At 45.3% G+C, this 23,715-nt stretch overlaps 8 protein-coding genes across 8 annotated transcripts; 5 read left to right on the top strand and 3 right to left on the bottom strand.

The window, feature by feature from the left end:
- Nucleotides 1-2,710: 2,710 nt before the first annotated feature.
- Nucleotides 2,711-3,875, bottom strand: GL218_08118 (uncharacterized protein; the record flags this gene model as incomplete). Its single annotated transcript, XM_033584907.1, has 5 exons — nt 2,711-2,946; nt 2,995-3,059; nt 3,109-3,491; nt 3,548-3,652; nt 3,723-3,875. 5 exons carry the CDS (start codon nt 3,873-3,875, stop codon nt 2,711-2,713), a joined length of 942 nt encoding a protein of 313 aa, XP_033440878.1.
- Nucleotides 3,876-4,324: 449 nt separating this feature from the next.
- Nucleotides 4,325-7,616, top strand: GL218_08117 (Linear gramicidin synthase subunit D; the record flags this gene model as incomplete). The annotated part of the gene is made up of 2 exons (XM_033584906.1): nt 4,325-4,615; nt 4,671-7,616. The coding sequence occupies 2 exons, from the start codon at nt 4,325-4,327 to the stop codon at nt 7,614-7,616; spliced, it is 3,237 nt and encodes a 1,078-aa protein (XP_033440872.1).
- A 1,085-nt stretch (nt 7,617-8,701) lies between these two features.
- Nucleotides 8,702-10,674, bottom strand: GL218_08116 (Alcohol oxidase; the record flags this gene model as incomplete). The annotated part of the gene is made up of 4 exons (XM_033584905.1): nt 8,702-9,299; nt 9,367-10,160; nt 10,209-10,552; nt 10,614-10,674. 4 exons carry the CDS (start codon nt 10,672-10,674, stop codon nt 8,702-8,704), a joined length of 1,797 nt encoding a protein of 598 aa, XP_033440871.1.
- Nucleotides 10,675-11,481: 807 nt separating this feature from the next.
- On the top strand, nt 11,482-12,791 carry GL218_08115 (uncharacterized protein; the record flags this gene model as incomplete). The annotated part of the gene is made up of 5 exons (XM_033584904.1): nt 11,482-11,682; nt 11,758-11,856; nt 11,930-12,306; nt 12,376-12,443; nt 12,496-12,791. The coding sequence occupies 5 exons, from the start codon at nt 11,482-11,484 to the stop codon at nt 12,789-12,791; spliced, it is 1,041 nt and encodes a 346-aa protein (XP_033440874.1).
- Nucleotides 12,792-13,658: 867 nt separating this feature from the next.
- Nucleotides 13,659-15,105, top strand: GL218_08114 (Demethylsterigmatocystin 6-O-methyltransferase; the record flags this gene model as incomplete). Its single annotated transcript, XM_033584903.1, has 4 exons — nt 13,659-13,838; nt 13,920-14,073; nt 14,149-14,236; nt 14,328-15,105. The coding sequence occupies 4 exons, from the start codon at nt 13,659-13,661 to the stop codon at nt 15,103-15,105; spliced, it is 1,200 nt and encodes a 399-aa protein (XP_033440873.1).
- Nucleotides 15,106-16,749: 1,644 nt separating this feature from the next.
- GL218_08113 (O-methylsterigmatocystin oxidoreductase) lies at nt 16,750-18,440 on the bottom strand (the record flags this gene model as incomplete). The annotated part of the gene is made up of 3 exons (XM_033584902.1): nt 16,750-16,893; nt 16,966-18,156; nt 18,219-18,440. The coding sequence occupies 3 exons, from the start codon at nt 18,438-18,440 to the stop codon at nt 16,750-16,752; spliced, it is 1,557 nt and encodes a 518-aa protein (XP_033441070.1).
- A 797-nt stretch (nt 18,441-19,237) lies between these two features.
- Nucleotides 19,238-20,266, top strand: GL218_08112 (4-hydroxybenzoate polyprenyltransferase, mitochondrial; the record flags this gene model as incomplete). The annotated part of the gene is made up of 1 exon (XM_033584901.1): nt 19,238-20,266. One exon carries the CDS (start codon nt 19,238-19,240, stop codon nt 20,264-20,266), a length of 1,029 nt encoding a protein of 342 aa, XP_033440875.1.
- Nucleotides 20,267-21,760: 1,494 nt separating this feature from the next.
- Nucleotides 21,761-22,357, top strand: GL218_08111 (uncharacterized protein; the record flags this gene model as incomplete). Its single annotated transcript, XM_033584900.1, has 2 exons — nt 21,761-22,111; nt 22,163-22,357. 2 exons carry the CDS (start codon nt 21,761-21,763, stop codon nt 22,355-22,357), a joined length of 546 nt encoding a protein of 181 aa, XP_033440877.1.
- Between the last annotated feature and the right edge of the window lie 1,358 nt (nt 22,358-23,715).

Here is a 23,715-nt window from a genome sequence, read left to right as displayed (position 1 = left end):
ATCTACTGGAGCGTTGTATCCTTCGGTACGATAACCACCGATGTCTAACGGAGGTACTCTTGGCGTCTATTTGAGATAGCCTACTATAAAGGTATGTACTTGCTAAGGTATATTATACTACTACTTATCCTAGAACCATGGATCTACACGTGTCGAGCATACCGTGTCGATCGAAATATGCAAAATTTTTCTTAATCAAGATTTCATGATTCATTATGATATTCGATCTCTTCCCGGGCTCGCGTTTTTTGTGCACCCAGCTGAGGTAAGAATATCATGACTGTCAGACAGAAGTGTCACGATGGCGAATTTTGTATCACCTCTCACCGCTTTATACATACAGACAAATCCCGAGTAGATGGACGTGATTCGGGAAGGACCCTTCTTTTCCCTAAAACCTGGGGTAGAGCTGGGCATGGCATGGCATGGCAGGTCATAAGGCTTGCCTTGTCGAATCGGGCATTCCTACATACATACAGCACGCTCAGCCGCGGGAGTCTCCTCGGCCTTTGTCATCGGTCGGATGGATATGGCTTCATACAATCTAAATCTTTTTCGTTGTAGTCAAGGACAATAGGGGCGAACTAGTATTGCCAAGGCCTTTGGTTACCGCTTGTCCTGAAGGCTAATGCTATCCGTATGGGATTTGGTTGCGTCCCGTTGCTAGGTATTCCCCTGACCGGCAGTTGCAGTTGGATGCCTCCTTTGTAATTGGGTATGGTGTGTTTAGGGCTTCAGTGAACATAATTGGACTGCCCATACAACATTAGAGTATCCAACTGCATTCCTTACTCCTGATTACGGGGAAGTGCCCCGGTACTGCTTCCTATTACGTTGATACACGACAGTGAAGCTGGCGAACTGGCGCCAGAATGCAAAAGGGGCAACCTCAAACTGGTTGATGGAATAGGCTATTCACAGATACGTATTCCGCACTATTGTATAGTTAACCCACAAATATGCAGCATCGGTGTTTTATCTCATGTTGAAACCTGCACTAGGGTTGAAATGACGGTGAGATTAAACTCGATAGGTACCTCTTAGCCAACGAGTCTGAGATTGTAGCTACCTAAGTAGACCAGAAGAAGTGTGTTTGTACTACATTGTACCAACGTCGACAAGGACGATGATGATGGTGTACTGAGTGGAGTAATATGTCTACTACCTCTCATTACAACTTCCATCTTGGGTTCATATGCAATCCTAATCGTATCTCTCATTAGTTACTTAGTTTAGCAATGTATCTTACAATTACCAATTACACTAGCCAAGGGTTTCTATGGTGTGTCTATAACCCAGATATACCACATATCCCTTCTAGGTGCTCAAAAGAGGGAGCCCATTTCTAAAATAAGTCGGGGAATTTCTAGATTAAGCTTTGTTTTAGTCCTATATGAAGTACATCATATTGACTAAGACTCTATTTCGAGAAACATTTACCGTTGTTTAAGTTCGTATTCATCACGATTCATTAGATCCTATGAAGTTCATAAATACCTCTCTCTCCACCAATCCCGTGGCATTTCGCGGTTAACTTAGGTTGGACGTCTCGGCGACGAGCATCTTGGGCTTAGTTAATCGGCTATCCTAGCAAAGAATGGCTCCATAGCTTCTAGAGTAAGATCTTTATTCTAGGCGAAATCCTGCGAGGTAAGATCATCCATGTCACCATTCATGGCATAGCATGGCATGGCATGGCATGGCGTGGTATGTAGTGTGGATATTCGCCCGCCCATGCCCAGCTGTATGCCATGCAGGATGATGGGGTCCGAGCCGCCGTTTGGTAATATAGGCGCCGGAATTTCCCCCTGTCCCCGAGAGGCCGGCAAAAGCCCGTTACGATTCTTACATCCCCGGATTCAAGCATGTACCGGGCCGATGTTCGCTCGTACGTACCCGTCCATCGTAGCAGCAGCATGACGGGAGCTTATTGGGAAGCATGAAAGTCTAAGCCTCACCGCTTTACGTACCCTTACAGTCGCGTTAAGCGCGTTCATTGGAAAGGGATAGCATGGGATGGTAGACGCCAACCGTGTGTCCAAATTAGCCAAAGCCACACCGACGAAGACCCGATGTTGTAGGCCCGTGTGTGACGATGATTGGTGAAGAATACGTCGCGTTTGTTGTGGCAGATGTTGGCGTGGGAAAAAAAAAAAGGGCATCATCCGCAAATGATATTCTCCGTCATCTTTTTTTAATATCCGCTTACGTGTTAATGCGATATATGCTCCCGGGTTGTTCGGCGTTAGGTATTCAAGACCAGGGACCTTGTCAGCATTAGAAAGGATCTAACATCCGCATTGAATGCCCCCCTGGATCCGTGTGTACGGGATCATTTTGCACGGCCGCGATTAAGACTGTTTCTCACACTATTAATAATTTAATGCAATAAGTAATACGGATATCCAGTTACCCTAATCCAACGTTACTTGACTTCGCCTCCAAATACTACAATCATGTAGGAAGTTATGACGCTTGACGCAGTCTGCTCTCCGTACCGCATTAGGCATAATCGTGCGATCGACGATATGTTTCTATCGTCACAATGGCTTGTTCCTGACTTTTTTAGTCCTACGAAGCCCGTATCAACATTGTCACATTTTTGGTGACAGAAGATCAGCGTCTATTCGGTTTAACTATTGCTTTGATAAGTATGGGACCACGAATATGAATCGCGAAACTACCCGGAGGAAGAAGACAGTTGATCAAGTTATGGATTTCGAGTTTGAAGTTTGAACTCATCCGGTCGGTGTGTAGTGAGTTGCGCCGTGGCAGAGTCATTGCTATGGGCAGTTGTGCTATCTGCACTATTCCACAACGACGCTCTTAAAGACTTGAACCGACTCGATACCCTACGGAGCAACGGACGAAGCGTAGCTAAACTGCCCGCTGTGATTGCCAGACTTTGCTCAACTGCTGACCATATAGCAAAATCAATAGTGGCGTCTGTCTCAAGTTAGCAGCGTGTTCAAGATATTGGTAACGTGAACTTACATAGAACATCGTCTTTCTTGAATTCGCTAACGTAAGGAAGCCGAATGATAACGGCAAGGCTTGCCCTTTCTATCGTTAACGATGATTCTAGAGTGTTGCGTCTCGTATACTCACATGAATGCCATACACATGACCGGGCCGAGGACTATCTTGGATTTCATGTCCATTTGAAGTTTCCAGATGAGATATAATGGTAGCAATGTAAAGGTGAAATCGGTTAAGATAGCGAAAGCGCTATAACAGTATAGACTGGTAGTAATTGCGCCTATCGGCAAACATGATCCGGGCTGATCTCTATACCAGAATAGTGACACTGGTTTACATTGGAACATGACGATGAAGACTAAAGTCAAGCCGGCAGCGCAGGTTAGTGCTGCGGCAGTATATATGATATGTCGGTGGATTTTATGCGGCGTCACTCGCAATAGAAACGCTGCGATGGACATTTTTGTAAGTATCATCGTCGTTCCGTATGTTATCTCGCTTGCATACGTGAGCTATTTAGTCGTCAGTGCCTAGTTATTCGGAACATTAGATAGGTATCTTTATTAACCTTCAAGGCCATCGTGATATCTTCTGGCTTTATAAGCCATATATGCTGCCCCACGCCATACTTCACACTCAGAATGGCGATTGTGGTATTGGCTATATACGCCGCCTGTTGCTTTTCAGTTTAGAAACGTCTTATCTGTTTATGGCCATTCTTCATGACTTGTTGGAGGACGCACCATTGCAGCTGTCATCCAATAATCATCTTTTCCAAATGCATTTATCAGAATAGCGCGTACATAAACCCTCAATGCAAAGGAAGTGCCCGCTATTGTGAAGAAAGCGATATTTATACGCTCGAATAGAGGACCTGAATTATCCGGGTTTGACATCGCGATGCGAAAAGTAGGGGCTGATCACACCTACTATAACATCTCATGGAGAGACATCGGCCTTGTATTGTGAAGGGAGAGGAAAAGAGCATCGTAGCAGTGTGATGCGTGGCTTAACTGAAAATAACTATACTTATTATGGATGTATGGGTGCACAAGAAGGATTCAGTGGCAGATTCAGTGGCACTGCTAGCATCTGATTTATCGTGTAATTTGGAGTATGTGTACGTATGTGTTTGGCGGTTAGGTGCAGGTGTATACTTTTATGCCCGGATTCGGTATATGATATGATCCGGGAGGAAAGGGAGGATTGGAAGAAAGATGCTGACTGCATATCATATCGGCATTAACCCTGTTCTTTGAGACATGTTTTCAAATTCGAGATATACTTATTTCACTATTTGCATTTCCCCCACTTGAACCTGAACAAAGAAGAAACAAGATCAACGATGGCTCACCAAGAGGATCCCAAACTTCTGCCTGACGTTATAGACGAAATTGCTGGAACGGAGCCGGAATCGCTCTATGGGAAATATCCAGCTGATCCGTCAAACTACGATGCCGGGTTTAAAGATGTCACGTATCGCCAATTAGCCAATGCTATAAATGGAGTTGCTCAATGGCTAGAGAGCGAAATTGGACGCGGGGATCCGGAGCGCACTCCTACCATCGCGTATATCGGGCCTAATGACTTTCGTTATGTCTTCGCCTTCGTAGGTGCTATAAAGGCGGGATATAAGGCTAGATTTACCACAACACTTAAAAAATCTTGTTTCGATGCTAATATATTTGTAGATATTCCTCACCAGCCCTCGTAACACTGTTGCGGCTCATTTGTCTCTACTAGAGAATCTAAAATGCAGCGAGATCATCGTATCCGGGCCGGTCCCTTCCTCTGTAGATGAAATATTACAGAAGAGGGAGATGCGGCTGTTAAAGATGGGAGAAATTGAGCATCTCCTTAACCATACTTATGAGCCATATCTCTACCAAACAACACTGGAAAAAGCTAAAAGGGATGGATCATTCGTCTGTCATACTTCTGGTACTACTGGGATTCCCAAACCGTGCATATACACGCACGAATTTATCCTCCGGACAGCCAGGACCTTATCCCTCTCGCCCCCGAATGGTTATACGCTATTACAATCTCATTTGGGTCACAACACTCACATCCTCTTGCTTCCTCTCTTCCACCCTGCTGGTGTCCAGCTTGCCATCATTAACGCCATTTATAACCGCTGTGTTGTGATCCTGCCATCATGGCTAGGTCCTCCTTCTGTTGAGAGCCTCCTTGCCATTTCACGTAATGTGGAAGCTGATTGGGTAATGACGGCTCCTTTTACTTTAGAAGCGCTTGCCAAAGATGAGACAATGCTGGACCAGGTTGCCTCTAGACTGAAGATGATTGTATTTGCTGGAGGTGCTCTTCCAAAGATGCTAGGAGACATCATTGCAAAGAAGATCCGACTGGTGACTTTCTTGGGATCGAGTGAAACCGCAGGGCTTCCAATTATATACCCGGAAGACTTTGACACAGCTAATGACTGGGAATATATGGCATTTCATCCTAAAATCAACGCCGTGCTTGAGCCCCGAACTGAGGATAGCTTCGAACTTGTCCTAGAGAAATCGGTGTCCACCCTTCCCTATCAGCCAGTCTTTGACAGATTTCCAGAGCTAGAGAAGTTCAATACCGGTGATTTGTTCAAGAAACATCCTACGAGACCTGATATGTGGGCACACGCATCACGAGCCGATGACATTATTGTCTTTCTCAACGGCGAGAAGACAAATCCTGTTTCATTTGAGAACCATCTGAGCAAGCACCTGGATATCGAAGGAGCGGTAGTATTCGGAAATCAACGATTTGAGGCCGGAGTCCTTATAGAGCTTAAGGATAAAAGCACACTGTCATCCGAAGATATAGAAGACTGGGTCAAGAAGCTCTGGCCGACCATAGAACAAGCCAACCAGGAAGCACCGACACACGCTAGAATAGCGACATCTCATATTCTATTTTCGACGCCAGAGAAGCCATTCCTACGGACCCCTAAGGGCACTGTTATGAGAAAAGCTACGCTAGACAGATACGCCGAAGAAATAAACAAATTGTACAAAGAAGTCGAATCTACTGGCGTCGAGTCTTCTACCAACGCGGAGAACCAAGTCGACCTAGATGACTTGGAGGCCCTACTCACTGCGGTCCGAACAGCCTGTGAAGAATCAACAACGCTTCAGAAAATAGGGGTAAATGACGACTTACTAGCTCGTGGGATTGATTCACTTCAGATCTTGCGACTGTGTCGGAATCTTAGGTCGAAAACCAACGTGGAAGATTTAAAGCCTATCACGATCTACTCGAATCCTACGCCTATTAGGCTTGCCAAAGCAATCCAGAAAGCAGCTAAAGGACATGAGCAGTCTTCAAATGAGCAAGATACGCGCAGGTCAAGCCTCGAAGAAACTCTGACGTTGTTCACGCGCCGTATCGACGAACTAGCCGAGATCCAGTCCCAGACAGCAGGCAGGGAGCAAGGTAAAGCTACTTCAAATGTCTGCATTGTAACGGGAACTACAGGCTCTATAGGGGCGTACATTCTTAGGGCGCTTATGGAGAATGAGCACATCGGTACTATCTACTGTCTAAACCGTGGTCCCGACTCTGCCGCAAGGCAGCGCAGCAACAACGGACAAGTCGACCCTCAACTACCCACAACATTCCCAAAGACTGTTCATTTCATCGAAGCAGACCTATCCCATGATACGTTCAATCTCGACCCAGAGCTCTTCAAAGCCCTGTCTTCGTCAGTTACGCTCATTATCCACAATGCCTGGGCTGTCGACTTTAATCTTCCTTTGCCAGCGTTCGCGAAGCACCTCGCAGGCGTTGAAAACTTGTGCAAGTTCTCTTTTCAAAGCTCTCATCGCCCGGCAATTATGTTCCTGTCTTCTATCAGCGCCGTCATGGATTTAGCTCTCAGCTCTGGCAAACCGGTCCCCGAAGAGATCTTCAATGATTTATCAGTCCCGGCTGCGGCTGGCTACGGCGAAAGCAAGTATGTAGCCGAGCGCGTGTTATATCATGCTGCTGAAAAGCTACATATACCTGTCATGGTGGCGCGCATCGGTCAAGTATGCGGTGCGACTCGCAGTCCAGGGCGATGGAATCCTAAGGAATGGATTCCGCGCCTCATTTCCGGTTCTATGCACCTGGGCGCCATCCCCGATTCATTGGGCGCGTATGGTACGGATACAGAAGATGTAGATTGGATTCCAGTCGATATACTTGCAGACGTCATTATCGAAATTCTACTCAAAGGGGCTACTTCAAACCGCGACCAACCAAGTCGTCCCCAGGTCTATCACTTGATGAATCCAAAGCTCACAAGCTGGTCCAACCTCCTCCCTGCTATTTTAGAAGTCTCTAAGGATCTTACGTTAGGTGTAGATCAACGTGAGAACGTCAGCAAAGCCCCACTGGCTGTCGTCTCCCGCGAGGAATGGCTGAGAAGACTTCGCGAATCCGCCAACAATCTCGAAGCCCTACAGGCTGGACAGGACCCGGATGGTGTTAATCCAGCATTGGGACTACTTGACTTCTACGAAGAGCAGCTTGCGGGAAAAGAATTTCCCCAGTTTGAAATGGCGAATGCCGTCTCTGCGAGCGTCGTGTTACAACAGAGCGTCAGCATCGGCCGTCAGGACATGGAGAAGTGGGTTCGTCGGTGGCATCGATAAAGTACACGCGTGTCCTAGCTGATCTTTTCCCTCTTGTTAATATTCTTATGTACAGCTGAGTAGGTACCTAATGTAGGACTCATCGGCTATCATGGCGCCGTTGAAAAATATGGAACATGTGAAGCCAACAGCTTTAACTGTCTGCCAATCGAGCCCTAGATGAGGTAATTTTATAAATGCAAGAAGCGGTTTTCTCTGCAATCATCCCTTACGTTAGTCATTAGATTAGGTACATAAATACACTTCCGTCTAGGTAGAAAACATCGAATATTCTGCAGGAATCGGTTGGTTCGGGTTGCATATAACATGACCACACACACCATGCATTTCCATAGTATTATTGATCCTTCGATACAACACCGCACTCACCTAAGCCCGCCGTCTCTCGAAGAGACACCCCTATTGGCTGATGGATCTGCGGGGTGTGGTTGCACGGCAGAGCAGCGGGATATCGAGTTAAGCGGTACAATGCAACGGTGCAATTTTCTAGAAGGCAACTAACTCGACGAATGATGTGGTTGCGTTGGGTATTTCGGTTGTACATGATGATGATGTCGTCGGCTGAGGAGTTGAGACGTTCGATCGAATAATGGTTATCACACCGCTAGTCCTGGGATGAGAATACAGATACAACATATCATCGTAGCAAACTTATGAGATGGTCTGGTTAGTTATGAGCGAATAAGAACTGTATGTAGGTATGTATGTATATAAGCACACTATCGAAGTCAGAGATAATCTCACTTACATATCCCCCAAAGATTTAACCTGAGAGGTTGGAGGAGTACAGACACATGTTATAGAGACCCCTAAAACCTACCTAGGTACATATTCAAACCCCTTTAACTTCCACATGCTCGGAAGTATCCGTTGGGGTTTCATGGCAGTTGTCCTCGGCAAAGGAGTCGGGATGTCAGGTCAATTATGCAAAGCAACACAAAGGTAGCACTAGGATTTTAATATCCGATATTGAAGCAACATTGAAGTATTGCGCAACTATAGTCAGGACAGTAGATACATCATCACGCAGGCATTGATTAGAAGCAGCAACTATCTACCTAAGCGCATATCGTAAGCCGCCCCTATCAATGCGCAAGTCCTAGCTCACGAACAATGGTGTCCGCAGTCTTCTCGCCGATCACCATAGCCATGTTAGCAGCATGCGCTCCAATATTATGAGGCATAATACTAAGATCAGCGATCTTCAGCGCCTCGACACCATACACATTCAGGTCCGCATCTACAACGCCCAAGTTTTCGCGCTTGCCCAACTTGCACGTGCCGAGCGAGTGCCACGTCGTCTGGACATTCTCACGTAAGAACTGGTCGATGACGGCGTCGTCTTCGGGCGTGTACTCGATGTTGGCGAGTGGTGCTGGCAGCGGCTCCTCCGTCTCGATGCAGGCCGCTTTGGAGTCGGCGGCGAACGCGGGGTGTCCGCGGGGTACTTCTCCCCGGTATACGGTTCTGCGGCGCGCGATCTCCCGCTGGACTTTGTATGCCCACCGGCACTTCTTGATGTCGTTGCCACCTGCGTCTGCGAAAAAGCCCGACTCGAAGTCTAGCTTGTCGTCTAGATCCGGGCCGGTGATGTGGACGTGGCCGCGGGAGGCGGGGTAGGGAGAGAATATGTTGTGGCCGAAGTACTGTGCGATGGGGAGGCCGATGGGTACTCCGGGGAAGCTAGGTAGTTATCTCTGTTAGAACTATAGCTACGAAACCATAGATCAGGGGAGGGGGGTTGTCTTACGCGTTATAGGCTGCCATGACTGCCATGGGCTTGTTCGCATTGTGCTTCCATTCCTTCTCCCATACCTTTTGGAACTCGAGACCTAAAGCGGCAACGTCGCTCTCCGTCGGTCGAAGCTTGCAAGTGATATCCGCGGCATTCCAACCTAGAAGTTTGCGGGTCTCGGGGTCATCCATATTGAAGCGGCCTCCGTTAATCGAATCGTGAGACTCGTCCGGGTTTAGGCTCGACCGGTACGGGTATCCGATAATATGGTGATCTTCATATCCGTGGCCGACACCAGGGAGATCCACAACGGGTTGCACACCGGCCTTCTTTAATATTTCCGGATTGCCAACACCGGATCTTTCTAGTATGGCTGGAGTTCCAAACGCTCCAGCAGAGAGGATGACCTGTTTCTTGGCTTTGACAGTTCGATCTTCGGCGGCAGACGAGGCGGAGTTGGGCCTGTAGACGACGCCGACGGCGCGGTTGTTGTCAAGTACAAGACGTATTACTTTAGACTCGACGAGAACGTGAAGGTTTGGATGCTTCCCATCCCTAAGCCTGGGGTGAAGGTATGAATGGGCCACGTCTTGTCTCAATCCGTCTGGGGCTACGTAACGCATAGCGCGCTGCGCACCGTTGCAGCTGTCTAGATCATTCATGTCCTCAACTTCAGGGTAGCCTACTGTCTTGAGTGCGTTAAGAAAGTCATCTTCGATTCGAGTAGCACGATACGAGCCACTGGAAACGATGATTGGACCGTCGGTTCCATGTAGGCCTTTCGAATCTGCGCCATGATATGTTTCAATCTGCAACATTTAGTATCTGGAAAAGTCGAGGGAGATGGATAAACATACCTTTTTCATGTACGGCAACAGTTCGTCTGCAGACCATCCTGGCGTTTGCCAGGCATCGAGGTCAGTTCGCTGGGCTCGACTGTATAGTGAGAAGTTCACAGAAGAACCCCCACCAAGGACGTTGGCGGTAGGGACTACAAGCTCTCGGTTGGCGAGATGCTCTGACTTATTGCCCACTTTGAATGCGATAGTTTTTGTGCCAGGTGCTAAGTTGCTAAAGAAAAAGGCCGGGTGCACGATAAGAGGCTCATTGTAGTTGTTTGGTCCGCCTTCAATGACCAAGACACTCAAATTCGGGTCCGCATCAGCAAGTCTGGACGCAATTATACAGCCAGCAGTACCACCTATATTTACCAATTAGCTTAAGTTTATTATTATTATTAATAGAGAATGGCTTCATCGTACCTCCCGCAATGATTACATCCACCTCTTGGATGGCATCAGGAAGTTGAGTGTATAACCCCATAGCGAGCCTTGCGATTTGTTAGAAGTGATTTGGAAGTATCCCTAATAATAGATAAGGTACCTAGGATTAGAGGGAGGGGAAATGCCCTTAGGTAATATGAAGCAATGATCGTCTTCACGTCTTAACCACTGATTCCGCACCTGGTGATAGTTATAAGACTAGTAGTTATAAGATAGATCAAACATTAAAAGTTGCGGGTAGGATCGAGGATTTTAAGAATGGAATACGGAGCTAAGGACTTTTAAGTCCTTACGTGCTTCTTACCTTAGCTAGTTACACAAGTTACCCGTATATGTAGAGACAAAGGGGGCTGTTGGAATACAAGTTGCATGAAACACACGATTGGTTGTAAATGGAAGCTCAAAAGTGTAAAAGTTACTTCACATGCCACTTTTTTTACATGCCACTTATACGCACCAGCAAGTATTACCTTATTCGGCTTATTATTTATTTTATTTTATCCACTCCAACAACACCAACAATGGTTATGGATACGAAGGATTATACTTGGGTTACATTGTAAAATCCGTTACATGGCTAAATTCACTTTATTGAATATGGCTTCTCACCTAAATAACCCTGCCTTGCCATGCGGCATGAAACCTGGCTGTGATACCATCCCGTTATGTCACTCAGCTAGCCATAAGCTGATCTCACTGGTCTAGTCCAGTCCTCTGTGTTCTTTTCGAGAACTCTTCTTTTGTAACCATCCCGTCCCCGAGCAATTTATCATGAAGAAATTGTCTTACTTCAATATCGTCGCCAACAAGACTTAAAGGTCGCTTAACTTCGTCTTTCTCTTCGACAATGGCGAACCCATTAACGCCGGAGGAGATAGCGTATATGTTGGCGCATGAAGATGACACGCTTGTGCCTAACATATACGCATGCAGTATTGCAACAGGAGTCGCATCTGTTGTCGTTGTACTCATCAGGATCTGGGCACGACGTGTCGCCCACGGTCGAATAGTATTAAACACGAGTGACTGGCTACTCATGGTAGCCTGGGTACGTATAACCCCATCTTTTCCAAAGGGCTTAACTTCAGTAACTCTGGCAAACTGACTCCGTATTATACTAAAGGTCTGTTTTATCGCCGCCCTTGTCAGCTTTTCGCTATCAGCAGTATATGGATTGGGGAAACACATCATCTTCGTCACGGACGCGAGAAATCTCCGGATTGTAAGTCTTGGATGAATAGGTACCTACTTACCTATTTACCTATTTAGTATCCGAATCAACTAACTTATTTCAGTGGGGGATCATTCTCGAAGTCTTTTACTATTTCGCTATTGGCTTCATAAAATTCAGCATCTTGAGTTTCTATGGCGCAATATTTGCTTCCAGACGCTTTCATATCTATATATGGATGATTGCAGCATTCGTCGCCGCTTGGTTCATCTCATCAGCAGTTGTATCGATATTTCAGTGCACGCCAATCGAATTTGCTTGGGACACGACTATCCCAGGCGGATTTTGTATCAACTACGGCTTGCTGGTACTTATTGCTGGCGTAATCAACGTTATAACCGACTTTGTCATTCTTGCGCTACCTATCCCTATGATCTTGCGACTCAAGGTCTCGAAGCAAAAAAGGACCCAGTTGGTTTTCATATTTGCCGCGGGTAGCAGGTGAGATACTCTTGTTTGCTTCATGCACCCTTCCGATACAATTGTTCTAATTCCCTGTCTCTATCATAGTGCTTGCATCGTCAGTATTATCAGGTTGGCGTATAGTCTCGTCGTCAGCTCAACGTCGGATGTTAGCTGTAAGTTTAACGTCAAATCATCTTAAATCGTTCATGTCTAATTCTTCTTAAGGGGACAACGTCCCTCCGGGGTTCGTATCTGCTACTGAGCTCCTGGTTGGGATTCTAGCAGCCTCGATTCCAACGTATGGACCTCTTTACCGGCGCTACATTTCGGGCACTACGATGAAAAGTTCCCAGCAATCTGGTCGTAATAGTAAAGGTCATATATCATCTCACCCCCATAGTGCCAACATATCGGCCAATAGAGCCGGTATCATCAGTGGCCCCGGGGTTCATATCACCGACGAGATCGAGCTTACTCGACATGAGCTTAGAAACGGGGATTGGGTTCGGATAGCGGATTAAAGAGTTATGATTTGGAAGTTGGAAGTTGGGAGACCCGATGACTGCTCGAATCAAAATGCCAAGACATTGGGGCGAAGCTATTTAGCTATTTAGGGCTATGTGATTGGAGGCAGATTCCGAGCAGGAGGAGGGTTCCCCTTGTAATTGATAAGCACATATGTAAAATATTAGCACACATGTAAATATAGGATACCCGGTGCACAGATTAATGAACACTATACCCAACAGTTACCATTTGGTATTATAAACATGTGTCTATTCTACTACAGCAGCGACTTCTCTACTCAATACACAGGCCGAGAAACTAAAGAGAAAGATGAATAAGAACGTGAAAACAAGCTTACGTGGAGGGGCCAGGCTCACCCTGTCAGCTTAACTGCTACGCCAATAATAGCCAAGAATTCATGGATTCTTTTAGAGTGGATACTTCTTAAATACCGTAGTAACCTAGGTAAGCTTTAAGCCGATTATCCTTCGGCGTTATCTTATACTACGTCTCATGTGCATCTATAGTTATAAAAATCGAGTAACCGTTTATGAATATCAGGTAGTTATGTAGAACATTATATCTGACATGCATAAAGATGAAGGTGACATCGATCCTTCGCGAACCCTTTCCCTAGTTACTGTGGCTAAAACGTTTATCATATTCTAACATGCATAGCATCACACCAACAGGTGCAACCCGTCCCTGTCTTGGTACTATTGGAACCTACATAAGGTATGCAGCGCTTTTCGGGGTTTCTTTAATGGGGGCTGGAACTCTTGTGTAACCTTGTTGGCCCGTTATACGTAATAGATAATTTCTATATCACCACATAATATGCATTTTGTCATCAATAACGGGACTTATCATATTTCACCATAATGAACATGACTCAAGATACGTCCCAGGTTGAGGCTATCCTCTCCCAGCTTCAAACAGCTGGCGCATCGTACAAATCGAAGACCCCAGGAGCCCGCGAGAAGCTCATGAGTCTTAGTTATGATCTAATTTCAAGTTTAGAATTGCCTAGCGAGGCGATAATGCGAATGGGATGGGCTGAAGTAAGTTCGGGATAATGCTTATTTTTTTCCCTTGTACATTTTGTCTAGAACCAGGTCGAGCGTTACTAATCTAAGTCCTAGCCAGCTAGAGCGGCCAATTGCCGCACTGCAATTGATCTCAAGATATTCGAACACTTGAAACAAAGTGGCGAAGCTGGCATTACTGCCAAGGAGCTCGCAGCAAAGTGTAGTGCAGACGAAGTCTTAATTTGTAAACCAGGCCGTATCATCCCATGTAAGGAACAAAAACAGCTAACTCTGAACAACTTATTAGCACGGACAATGAGGCATCTTGCTGCTATGAATGTAGTCAGTGAGAAAAGTGAGAATACGTACTCTGCTACATCATTAGCCGAAGCTCTTTCAGAGTCTAGATATAGGGATGGCATTCTATTCCTGTTAGTAACACTCAAATACCACATTAACCTTTTTTGCTTCATGGTGAATAGCCGTTTGTACCATTCACCGTATTCTAAGTATTTTCTATAGCTACGATGTTGCCGGCGTATCGTTTCGCCACTTACCCGAGTATCTCAAGAACACCGGCTATACACTACCAATAAGTGTAACAGATGGACCATTTCAAGCAGCACATAAAACAGAGTTATCAGCCTTCGCTTGGTTGGACAAAACTCCCCCCTACCTCCAGGCGTTCAATAACTACATGTCAGCTTACAGGTTCGGAAAGCCATCATGGGTTGACCCCGGATTTTATCCCGTGTCTGATCGGCTCATCGAGGGTTTCAACTCTGACTACAGCGATGTTTTCCTCGTGGACGTTGGTGGGGGTAAGGGCCATGACTTGCATGAGTTGAAGGCGAAATATCCCCAAATTCCCGGCAAGCTTATCTTGCAGGATCGGCCGGCAGTCATCTCCACCATTTCCGATGACAGCTTTGAAGCGGTCTCCCACGATTTCTTCACTGCCCAACCGATCGAGCACGCCCGTGCGTATTATCTCCACTCTATTCTTCATAATTGGGGAGACGATGACTGCATAAAGATCTTACAGCAGTTAAAACCTGCTATGAAGCCGGGTTACTCTAGATTACTTCTCAACGAGATCGTGGTGCCTCGCCAGAACCCCACGTGGCCGATCACGTCCATGGATCAGCTAATGTTTGTGCTTGCTGCTATACAGGAGCGGACTGAAGCACACTTGACCGAGTTACTGAAGAAAGCAGGGTTCAATATTGTCAAGATCTACAGCTATGAATCTGGTCAGGAGAGTTTGGTTGAAGCGGAGCTAGATGTGACAACGCTATGAAAACTCGGAGGTAGAAAAGGGGCTGCCTATAGCTGAACAATAGTGGCCCGATCGAAGGATAAGGTGATACATCAGTAATACCGGCCGAGATCGCGGTGGCAAGTATATTATCTACTTGTGCAATGATGTCTACCATGGTTGGGCTCACAGGTGCATTTCTCCTGCACATAGGGCATCGATCAACTCTATTCAAACGACAGCATTTACTCAAATTGAAGTAAGGTACCTAAGGCATAGATTTAATATGACCGTTTGAAACCATTTTTAAATTGACTGCAATACTTGGCTGGTTATTTAGTAAGACACCTAAGGTTCTGAGTAATTCCTTATAGCCTACTAGGTGGGATAAACAATGTAAATATAGCGGTATTAATTGGAGGACAGCTACATAGAAGGAGCAGCAACTAGTTAAGGGGTATTTCCACGGCTTTAGATCTTCGAATCTATACCAAGGACTCACTATGTAATACTACAAGTTTACATAAAAGATGCTTGCATAAGTTAAATTCACATCCACATGTTTTTCCCAGCCCAAGTAATGAAGGTTAAGAAATATCTCCAAAAGTCGGGTTAAGCGAAATATTGTTTAGCTTGGTAAATGTCCTTTCTTCCGTTTGTAAGTCAAGTTCTGACAATATTGATGACCTGCATATACCTAACAAAAAACCCTTACCATCCATTAAAACGTGTTGTTTGGTACGAGGAACGGGATGCGGCTGCAAGGAACATTAGGCAGTGATGCAAGGAAATATGCCCTAGGTACGGTCCGAACAGCGTATAAATCAACCAACAGAAGGCCTCGCGGTGATCAATACCAACAAGGAAGTCTTCAGTACCTGCACATAAAAGGAAATCCCCTTTAGTCCATCAAGACTCTGATTGGCCCAAATCCAGACCAGCCTTCCTCATTGGGTATATGCCAAGAATCGGGTATATCCTATTGGCTGGGATACTTTACACTTGGGGAAGATTAGCAAACTTATTCAAACTCTGACAAGAAAATTCAAATCACATCAACACGTAATCTTGTAAAAGTTTTTGTTGCATTCAAACTGCGAAATATCTCCACTCGCTAACACGTGAACCAAAATATATTTTGTTTTGGACTTAACTTAGCCTCCTTAGGATACACGTTCGAGGATATCAATCCTGTATATATTATACATCGTACCCACGAGCAACGGCGGGAAGCGACAGGTACACGCAGATCAATTCTTCATCAGAGTCGTCGGGAGGTAGGTAGGTCTGGCCTATGCGCAAATACCCTAGTACCTCTTACCCAGGTATCACATGTGGTAGGTAGGTAACATTCCGCAAACTAACCTGGTTGGTTGATGTGAGGTTCATGCAACTTAATCCTTCAAGCCACATCCAGTCTTCGACTACATCTCAACGTACGCATTTAGAAAAAGATCATACGGTTAGCGCTGCTGACGCGCAATAGGTAGGTATTTTTATATCGCGGCGATGGGGTGTTTTTCTTACCGCGGAGATCACTGGGGCGTGTTTGAGCGCTGTTTTGAAGCGGAGGGGAGGGGTGAAGATGCATAATCACAAGAGTCTTAGGTAAGGTAAGAGGTATCTAAGGATTGCTAACTTGATTCTATATTAGGTACCTCTTAATGAGGTTCTATTGAGAAGCGACTAAAATGTAGAAAATTGCGTCTCGTATTTAGATGCTTCCTTCTCAATGAGCAAAGCATGTTCGGCACTGCGGATCGTAGCTTTAACAGGGAACGGCTCGTCGACGGTTTGGTGGTTAAGTTTCCTATCGTCGACGGGACTATTCTAGGAGGTTTGCATGTTAGTGAACAGAACAGGCAGTATTTGGTTTTAGTGCTAAGGGGGGTGTATACGAACTGGAGCCAAGTCAAAACAGTATATCAAACGGGCAAATGCAAGAAACAGAGCTTGCTGAGCTACTTTCCAGCCTACGCATATTCGGCGACCTCCGCCAAATCCCCAGAAGTTAGCTGTAGCGTTCGATTCTGAGCCGTCAATCCATCTTTCCGGTTGGAACTCGTTCGGGTCCTCAAACTCATTGGATAGCGCGATTGAGTTGATCAAGAAGCTGGTGCCGGCAGGAATGCGATATCCGTCAAAGTCGAGATCCTCCGTAAGTTGGTGGGGTGGGATAACCGGAACAGTCGGTCGCCAGCGTAGAACTTCCTTGATCATTGCTGCTATATATGGCATCTCGGGTAGATCTGTCATCTGGGGAAGTCTGAGCGTCTTGCCGTCCGTGCAGACCCGGTCTACTTCTGCCTGTGCACGTTTCTGCGCCCCGGGCCGCGATATCATAGCCATGACAAACGTGTTGATGCTCATGCGGGTGTTATCTCCACCTGCTGCCATGACAGATGTGGCCAGGTACATGGCCTCTTCATCACTGCCGGCAAATTTGATATCTGGATGGAGGAGGACGTCGCGGACAAAAGACGCTGGTGCAGAACCATTGCCCACGGCAGTTCGAATGGGCTCCCACCATTCTTGGAAGACGTGGCGGTGAAATGCGCCCATATCAGCCCAGTATTTTCGCCATGGCTGAAGGAAACGAGGAAGTTTGCTAAAGGATGGGAAGAAGTCCACAAAGCTCTGGTTGATACTCCTCACGAACTCTATCGTTACCCTCTGGTAGTCATCGAGCTGAGCCTTCGGTTTGTTCAGAGGATAGCCCATGACGATCCTATACAGCACTGATGTGGAATAGCGAAAGTTATGAGCAAACCATAGGTCTGGCTGTCTAAGATAGAGGCGAAGGAGGTTAATGCTTTCGAGCTCTTGCATGCTCGCGTATACCTTGAGGTTTGAACCGCTGAGCAATTGGTGCATCACTCGGCGCCCCTCCTTCCACTCTGCTTCTTGTCTGATCACGGTACGTTTCCCATTGCTAACGAGGTCGCTAGCAACAGGCATATGGGGCCTCTCATTTGTGATCTTTCCGCGCTTAGCTATGAGCTCGGAGACCACGCGTTCCGAGTTGAGAACAACCCACGTCTGAGAGCCCATGTGAAGCGTCGCCATCTCGCCATAAGGTCTCAAGGAAGCAAGCTAGCGAGATAATTAGATATTTAGGAAGGATATCGTTATGGCCTAGCAATGGCCGTACTTACCCATTCATTGAAAGCACGAGGATTGCGTCGAGCTTGAAACATTTGCAATAGATTTCCTACTATTGGTTGGCCTGGCGGCCCCGGAGGCATTCTCCATCGTTTTGTGCGGAGTAGGAGTTTCGAGTCAACAGGTCTCAAGGACTCTACAAGAACTAGACAGATGGCACATATAACGAGGCCAAGCCCGTAGTAGACAGTATATGGGATTCCAATAGTACCCATGGTAGCAATAGCAAGTAGGAAATAACTAATATGATAGCTTCATGTACCCAATGTGGGATGGTGTCTTGTGTGTATATTATTAATGATAAAATTATTAAGATCTTACTTAGGAGGACGCAACATAACTAGGTACTCATCGACCCAGTTCCTATAGGCCTCTTCGTTCCCCCACAAAACCAACATGCAGCTATGCTATGATAGGAAAGATAATAATAATGGATCCTCGGACATTCTACGTAGTGCTCACATGATGATATTCATAAAGTCGGTTAGACGCAGCCGTCCAAAAGGACTAGCCCTTCTATCCTATTACGGCCAATAGATTCGAATAGTCCGAACTGGCGGTAATATGCCATAATCCAAGGTGATATTATGCAATGCAACCCGTAAGCGCCGATCCTTCGATGGTCAACATATACCAACACTACTAGCTACCTACCTACCCAAGTACCGGCTCCATTCGTCATGATATTTTACAGAGCCTGCAATGTACTATGTAAGATAAATACGTGCAGGGTCCCTTCCATTGGCTACTCAACAAGATGCAGGATCTGGTGTTCATATCTGTACGACTTATACTACGTCGAAACTAGATCGTATCGACAAAAGCGGTGACTCTATCGATCGCCGGTCTTTTGTTTCTTCATTTTCGGTTTATATATAGCATGTTAGCTTTTCTAAACCTGAGGGTGATAAACGTTTCTTTGCTATCACTCCCCAGTAACTTATTAGGGGATCCGTAAAGCTACTATTTCCGCCCCAACAAATCAAACTCGACCAAGGTTTAGAAGTTGTCTATGGCTACTACCTCCTCCAAGACTCCTCTCGTGCCCGGGCACACCAAGGAGAAACAAGCCGTCCTCTTCGCTGACCTCCCGCCGTACTCAGATCCCACAACAGGATTCGTGTCATGTCTTCCGCGGTCATGGATCCCCTATGCCCAGCTTATGCGTCTGGAGCGACCGGCAGGCCTGTATGCCTTCTACTTCCCCTACCTAATCGGACTCGTGTACGCTGCTTGTATTGCGCCTGCTGCTCCTGAGCCCCTTGTCGTGCTACAACTAGCGGCGATATTCTTGCCCATGAATATCCTCCTGCGTGGCGCTGCTTGCTGTTGGAACGACACCGTCGATCAGGACTTCGATAGACAGGTGGAGCGCTGTCGCCACCGTCCCGTGGCACGCGGCGCTGTCTCAACTACATCAGCGCATGTCTTCACTCTAGCGCTGCTGGCAGCCATCTACCCCATCTTGACCCTATTTCCGTCGGGGTGTAAACTGCACATGGCAATTAGCGTCGTGCTGTTTTTCGTCTACGCACTCATGAAGCGCGTGACGTACTACCCTCAGGTCTTCCTCGGTTTCCCCTTCGCCTGGGCTATTTTCTTCTGCGCCGCCGCACTAGACGTAGACCCGTTCGGCGCACACGCCGCCCCGACTTCGGCTCTTTTTGGCGCCAACGTCTTGTGGACTATCATCTACGACACCATCTACGCGCACCAGGACGTCAAGGACGACGAGAAGGCTGGTGTCAAGAGCATGGCTTTGCGCTTCAGGAATAATACTAAATTCCTGGCAAGCAGTTTGGCTGTGGCCATGGTTGCTTTGCTCGCGCTATGCGGCGTGTGGACGGGTAGCGGCACGCTCTACTACGTCGGGACCGTGGGGGGCGTTGCCGCCGCCATGTCGTGGTATATCTATAGCGTAGATCTAGGGAATCCGCAGAGCTGTGGAGCTTGGTTCCATGACCAGTTCTGGATCGTCGGTGGCACTCTGATGGCTGGATTTACTGCCGAGTATTTGTGCCGTGCGGCCGGTGACTTCTAGTTATAGAAGTCCATGGATTGAAGTTGACCTATTACTGTTGATTTAAACACTCGGAGGATGGTTTGCGCACTAAGCCTAGGTAACATCAATCACCCCTTGCTTCGACTATGTACACTAGATAGTAATCTCAACTGACCCCGCCACTTAGATCCCCCTAGGATAGTTACCTGGTATGAAATCTAAATATCAAATGCAAGTCGATCAAGGCGGAGCTGTTCAAAATATTATTTCATCATTGCGCCGGCCATCTAGTCTAACCGGATGCTGCAAAAAGGTATTTCTGGATTTAGAACCATATCATCCAACAACGCACAGATGATATGGACTTTGATAATTCTCATAAGAGACCATCACGGTTATAAAAGAGGTTGTAGGGGTTTTTAATATACCTAGGTATTTATACGCGGTTACTGAAATAAGGAGAACATTTTGAATATTTAGTTAGTTATATTAACTACGAAATTTGATTTAAAGCTTATTTAGTATCGTATAGTAATTATTCATGGATGTGAAGTTGAATTAAAGGATTTATATAAAAATATTTTCCAGGTATTGGAAGCTTTAAATTTGCCATTTAATCCTTAAAATCGTTATATGCCAGTCAAGACCACTGTCATACATGTAACATATTAAGTCTATACACGATTGACTCTTTTTATATAAGAATCTGTCTAATATAAAATTCATTGTGATCATTCCCATAAGGAAAGACAGGTTTATATGAGGAACGGCTAATTTTATATAAGGTAACATGCTACAGATATGAAGCAAGGGAGCTGATAGCAGTAAGTTGTTGGTGAGTTATATAAAGAAGATATACAAATTACGAGAAATGACAATCCCTTGCAATATGTACAGTACCTTCATGTACGTAACACAATTCGTGTGGTGTTTGCCAAGCCAATTGTAAGTACGGCAATAGCGTATTAAGTTAGTTTCCCTCGCGATGTCATTGGGCGACAGCGAGGCTGATGTACTATACAAAACTAGTTGCCAGTCGAAGGGATATAAAAAAACCAAGTAGCTTTTAAATCAATACTAAACCAGGGTGAGTTTCTCAGATAAGACAGTTTCTTTCACTTCAACAACGATCATTTTTCAATAGAGTCGTAAACTATACTTCTCCAATTCTGACTTCGCTTTCACTTCAGTGTTTTGGTTTCCAGCAGTCATTCAATATCGCAGCATGACCACGAAACCATCGTCTGCGCCCTGGGTGGATGAACCCTTTCATCTGATTACAACTCCCTTAACATACCTTAGCGTAAATGCCGACAACGATGAGGAAGTAATAAACATAGTCAGCTAATTAGCCCCTAGGATTCCCATTCTTACGTCCATGTTGCTTCTGACATGGCACATGCCCACAATGTCATTATACGAGGACTCAATACTATTATCCAACAGGCTCCATACGTCCCTACCTCGACGGAAAAGATATATAATGCGAAAGACGTAAAAGACCTCCTCTTCTATGTTCACTCATGGTGTAAGATGGTTGGACATCACCATTGGGTTGAAGAGTCGTTTATTTTCCCCGAGATTGAAAAGGTTGCGGGCCAGCCAGGGCTGATGGACAACCCTCATCACCAGCACGAACTATTCCACGGTGGCATGGAAAAGTTATTAGCATATTCCCAAGCTACGAAGCCTGAGGACTATCGATGGAGCGGACCTAGCGGCATGAAAGAGATAATCGATTCATTCAGTAAGGAGTTGACAGGACACCTTTACGACGAGATCGACGTCTTCTTGGGACTGAAAACTATAGATAGTGCGGCTCTGAGGAAGACTTGGGACCAGAGCGAAGAAATTGCTAAGCAGGCAGGGAATATTGGGATGTTGGTAAGTTTAAAAGCGCCTGGTAATTGTACTATGCTGAGTTCCTTGCTTTAGTATGATGTGTTTCCAGTTGTGCTTGGATGCGCCGATAAGACCTATGAATGCGGACATCCGTTCCCTCCTCTACCATGGATCATGCCTTACCTTGTCAAGTATTGGTTTGGTGCTGGTAACGGCGCCTGGAGGTTCAACCCTTGCGACTGGTGGGGTCGGCCGAGGCCGCTGGTATTCGTCCGCCAGACAAAGTAGGGTAGATTGGTACTGCGTATTTCTTTTAAGGGGGTATCACGGTGAATGAGCAGGTCACTGTAAAGTTCGTAGCAAGTAAGACATCTCTATGTTCTGCCCTAACATCATAACATCTATTAGATAATTTATACCTAGGTGATTGATATCATGCATAGAATGAGTGTCTAGGATAGGTAGACTAAAAGGTATAGTATATTGATCTAATAACGCCTGGCTTCTATTTTCTCCCAAACACGCTATACGCTTTCATATAATAAATAATCCTTTATAAATACCCCTACCCACTTATACCCTAATATCTTATTAAATTATTATTTATATATACCTTTAAGTTATCAAGACCTTTCGTGACGTTGGTACATGGATGTTTTTATAATGAAGTAAAATAAAGTTCATAATCTATTTCTATATGATAGGTAACCAACGTGTGCAACGAGAAATTTGGTATTTTAAATAGGGATCAGTAATTGGTGTGTAATATATAAATGTTTATCAAATATTCTAGTCTTTTATAAAAGTTATTCCCATGGTTACTTGAGTGATTTACTTTATTTTTGGGGCATGATTACCTGCTTTAGATAACAAATATTGTGACTTTACCATGATACATTTCATTACAAATAGTAAAATTTTCATCGCGAATAATCTAATGATTAAAGGTGCCGTAAAGTGAATATAATTTTCTACACGTTTATATTGTACTCATTCACAACTATACCATAGGTACTAGGTTATTTTTACTTCTAGATTTACACATGTGCTCATATAGGGACATGATATATCAATAGTTGAGCATACTTTTCGTCATGATAGGATCATTAATTGTATCCCAGTCACTAACTTGAGTCATAATTTTAGATAATTACTTATCTACTACTAGCTTTCTACACTAATAGGTATATAGCTCTTAGGATATGTCAACTTGGATTGATTTTTTTTATCCTATATGCTGATTGGCCTCTGAACTTTTGGCGAGCTTGTTTCAGGGTTAGCCTTTACCTGGGAGATTAGCTAGGTAGGTAAGTCTAGCAGTTAAATTTCAATCAACCTTACTAGTCTATCCCCGACAAAACACGTTCATAGCTTAATTTAGCGATATATAAACTACATAAACTATTTTATACCGTTTACTAAGTATAGCTATATTGTTTTATTTATTTATTTGAGAACTTATAGGAAAGCATGTAACAACTAAAGGTCAGGGTAGACCTAGAAGATGTGGAGGCAGTTTCGTCTGAAAGCTATGGAAGTTAGTGAATATATAAGGTTCTGTCATGTTCGACTCCATACATCTCATTTGGAATCTTAACAGGTTCATCGTCATGTCTCAGTGATACACCCATGTTGCATTTAGTTTA

Source organism: Daldinia childiae (assembly GCF_008694065.1).
Source record: "Daldinia childiae strain JS-1345 chromosome Unknown Scaffold11, whole genome shotgun sequence".
Classification (NCBI taxonomy): Eukaryota; Fungi; Ascomycota; class Sordariomycetes; order Xylariales; family Hypoxylaceae; genus Daldinia; species Daldinia childiae.
Note: the sequence above shows the minus strand (reverse complement) of the source record. Positions and strands in the feature narration are given on the sequence as shown.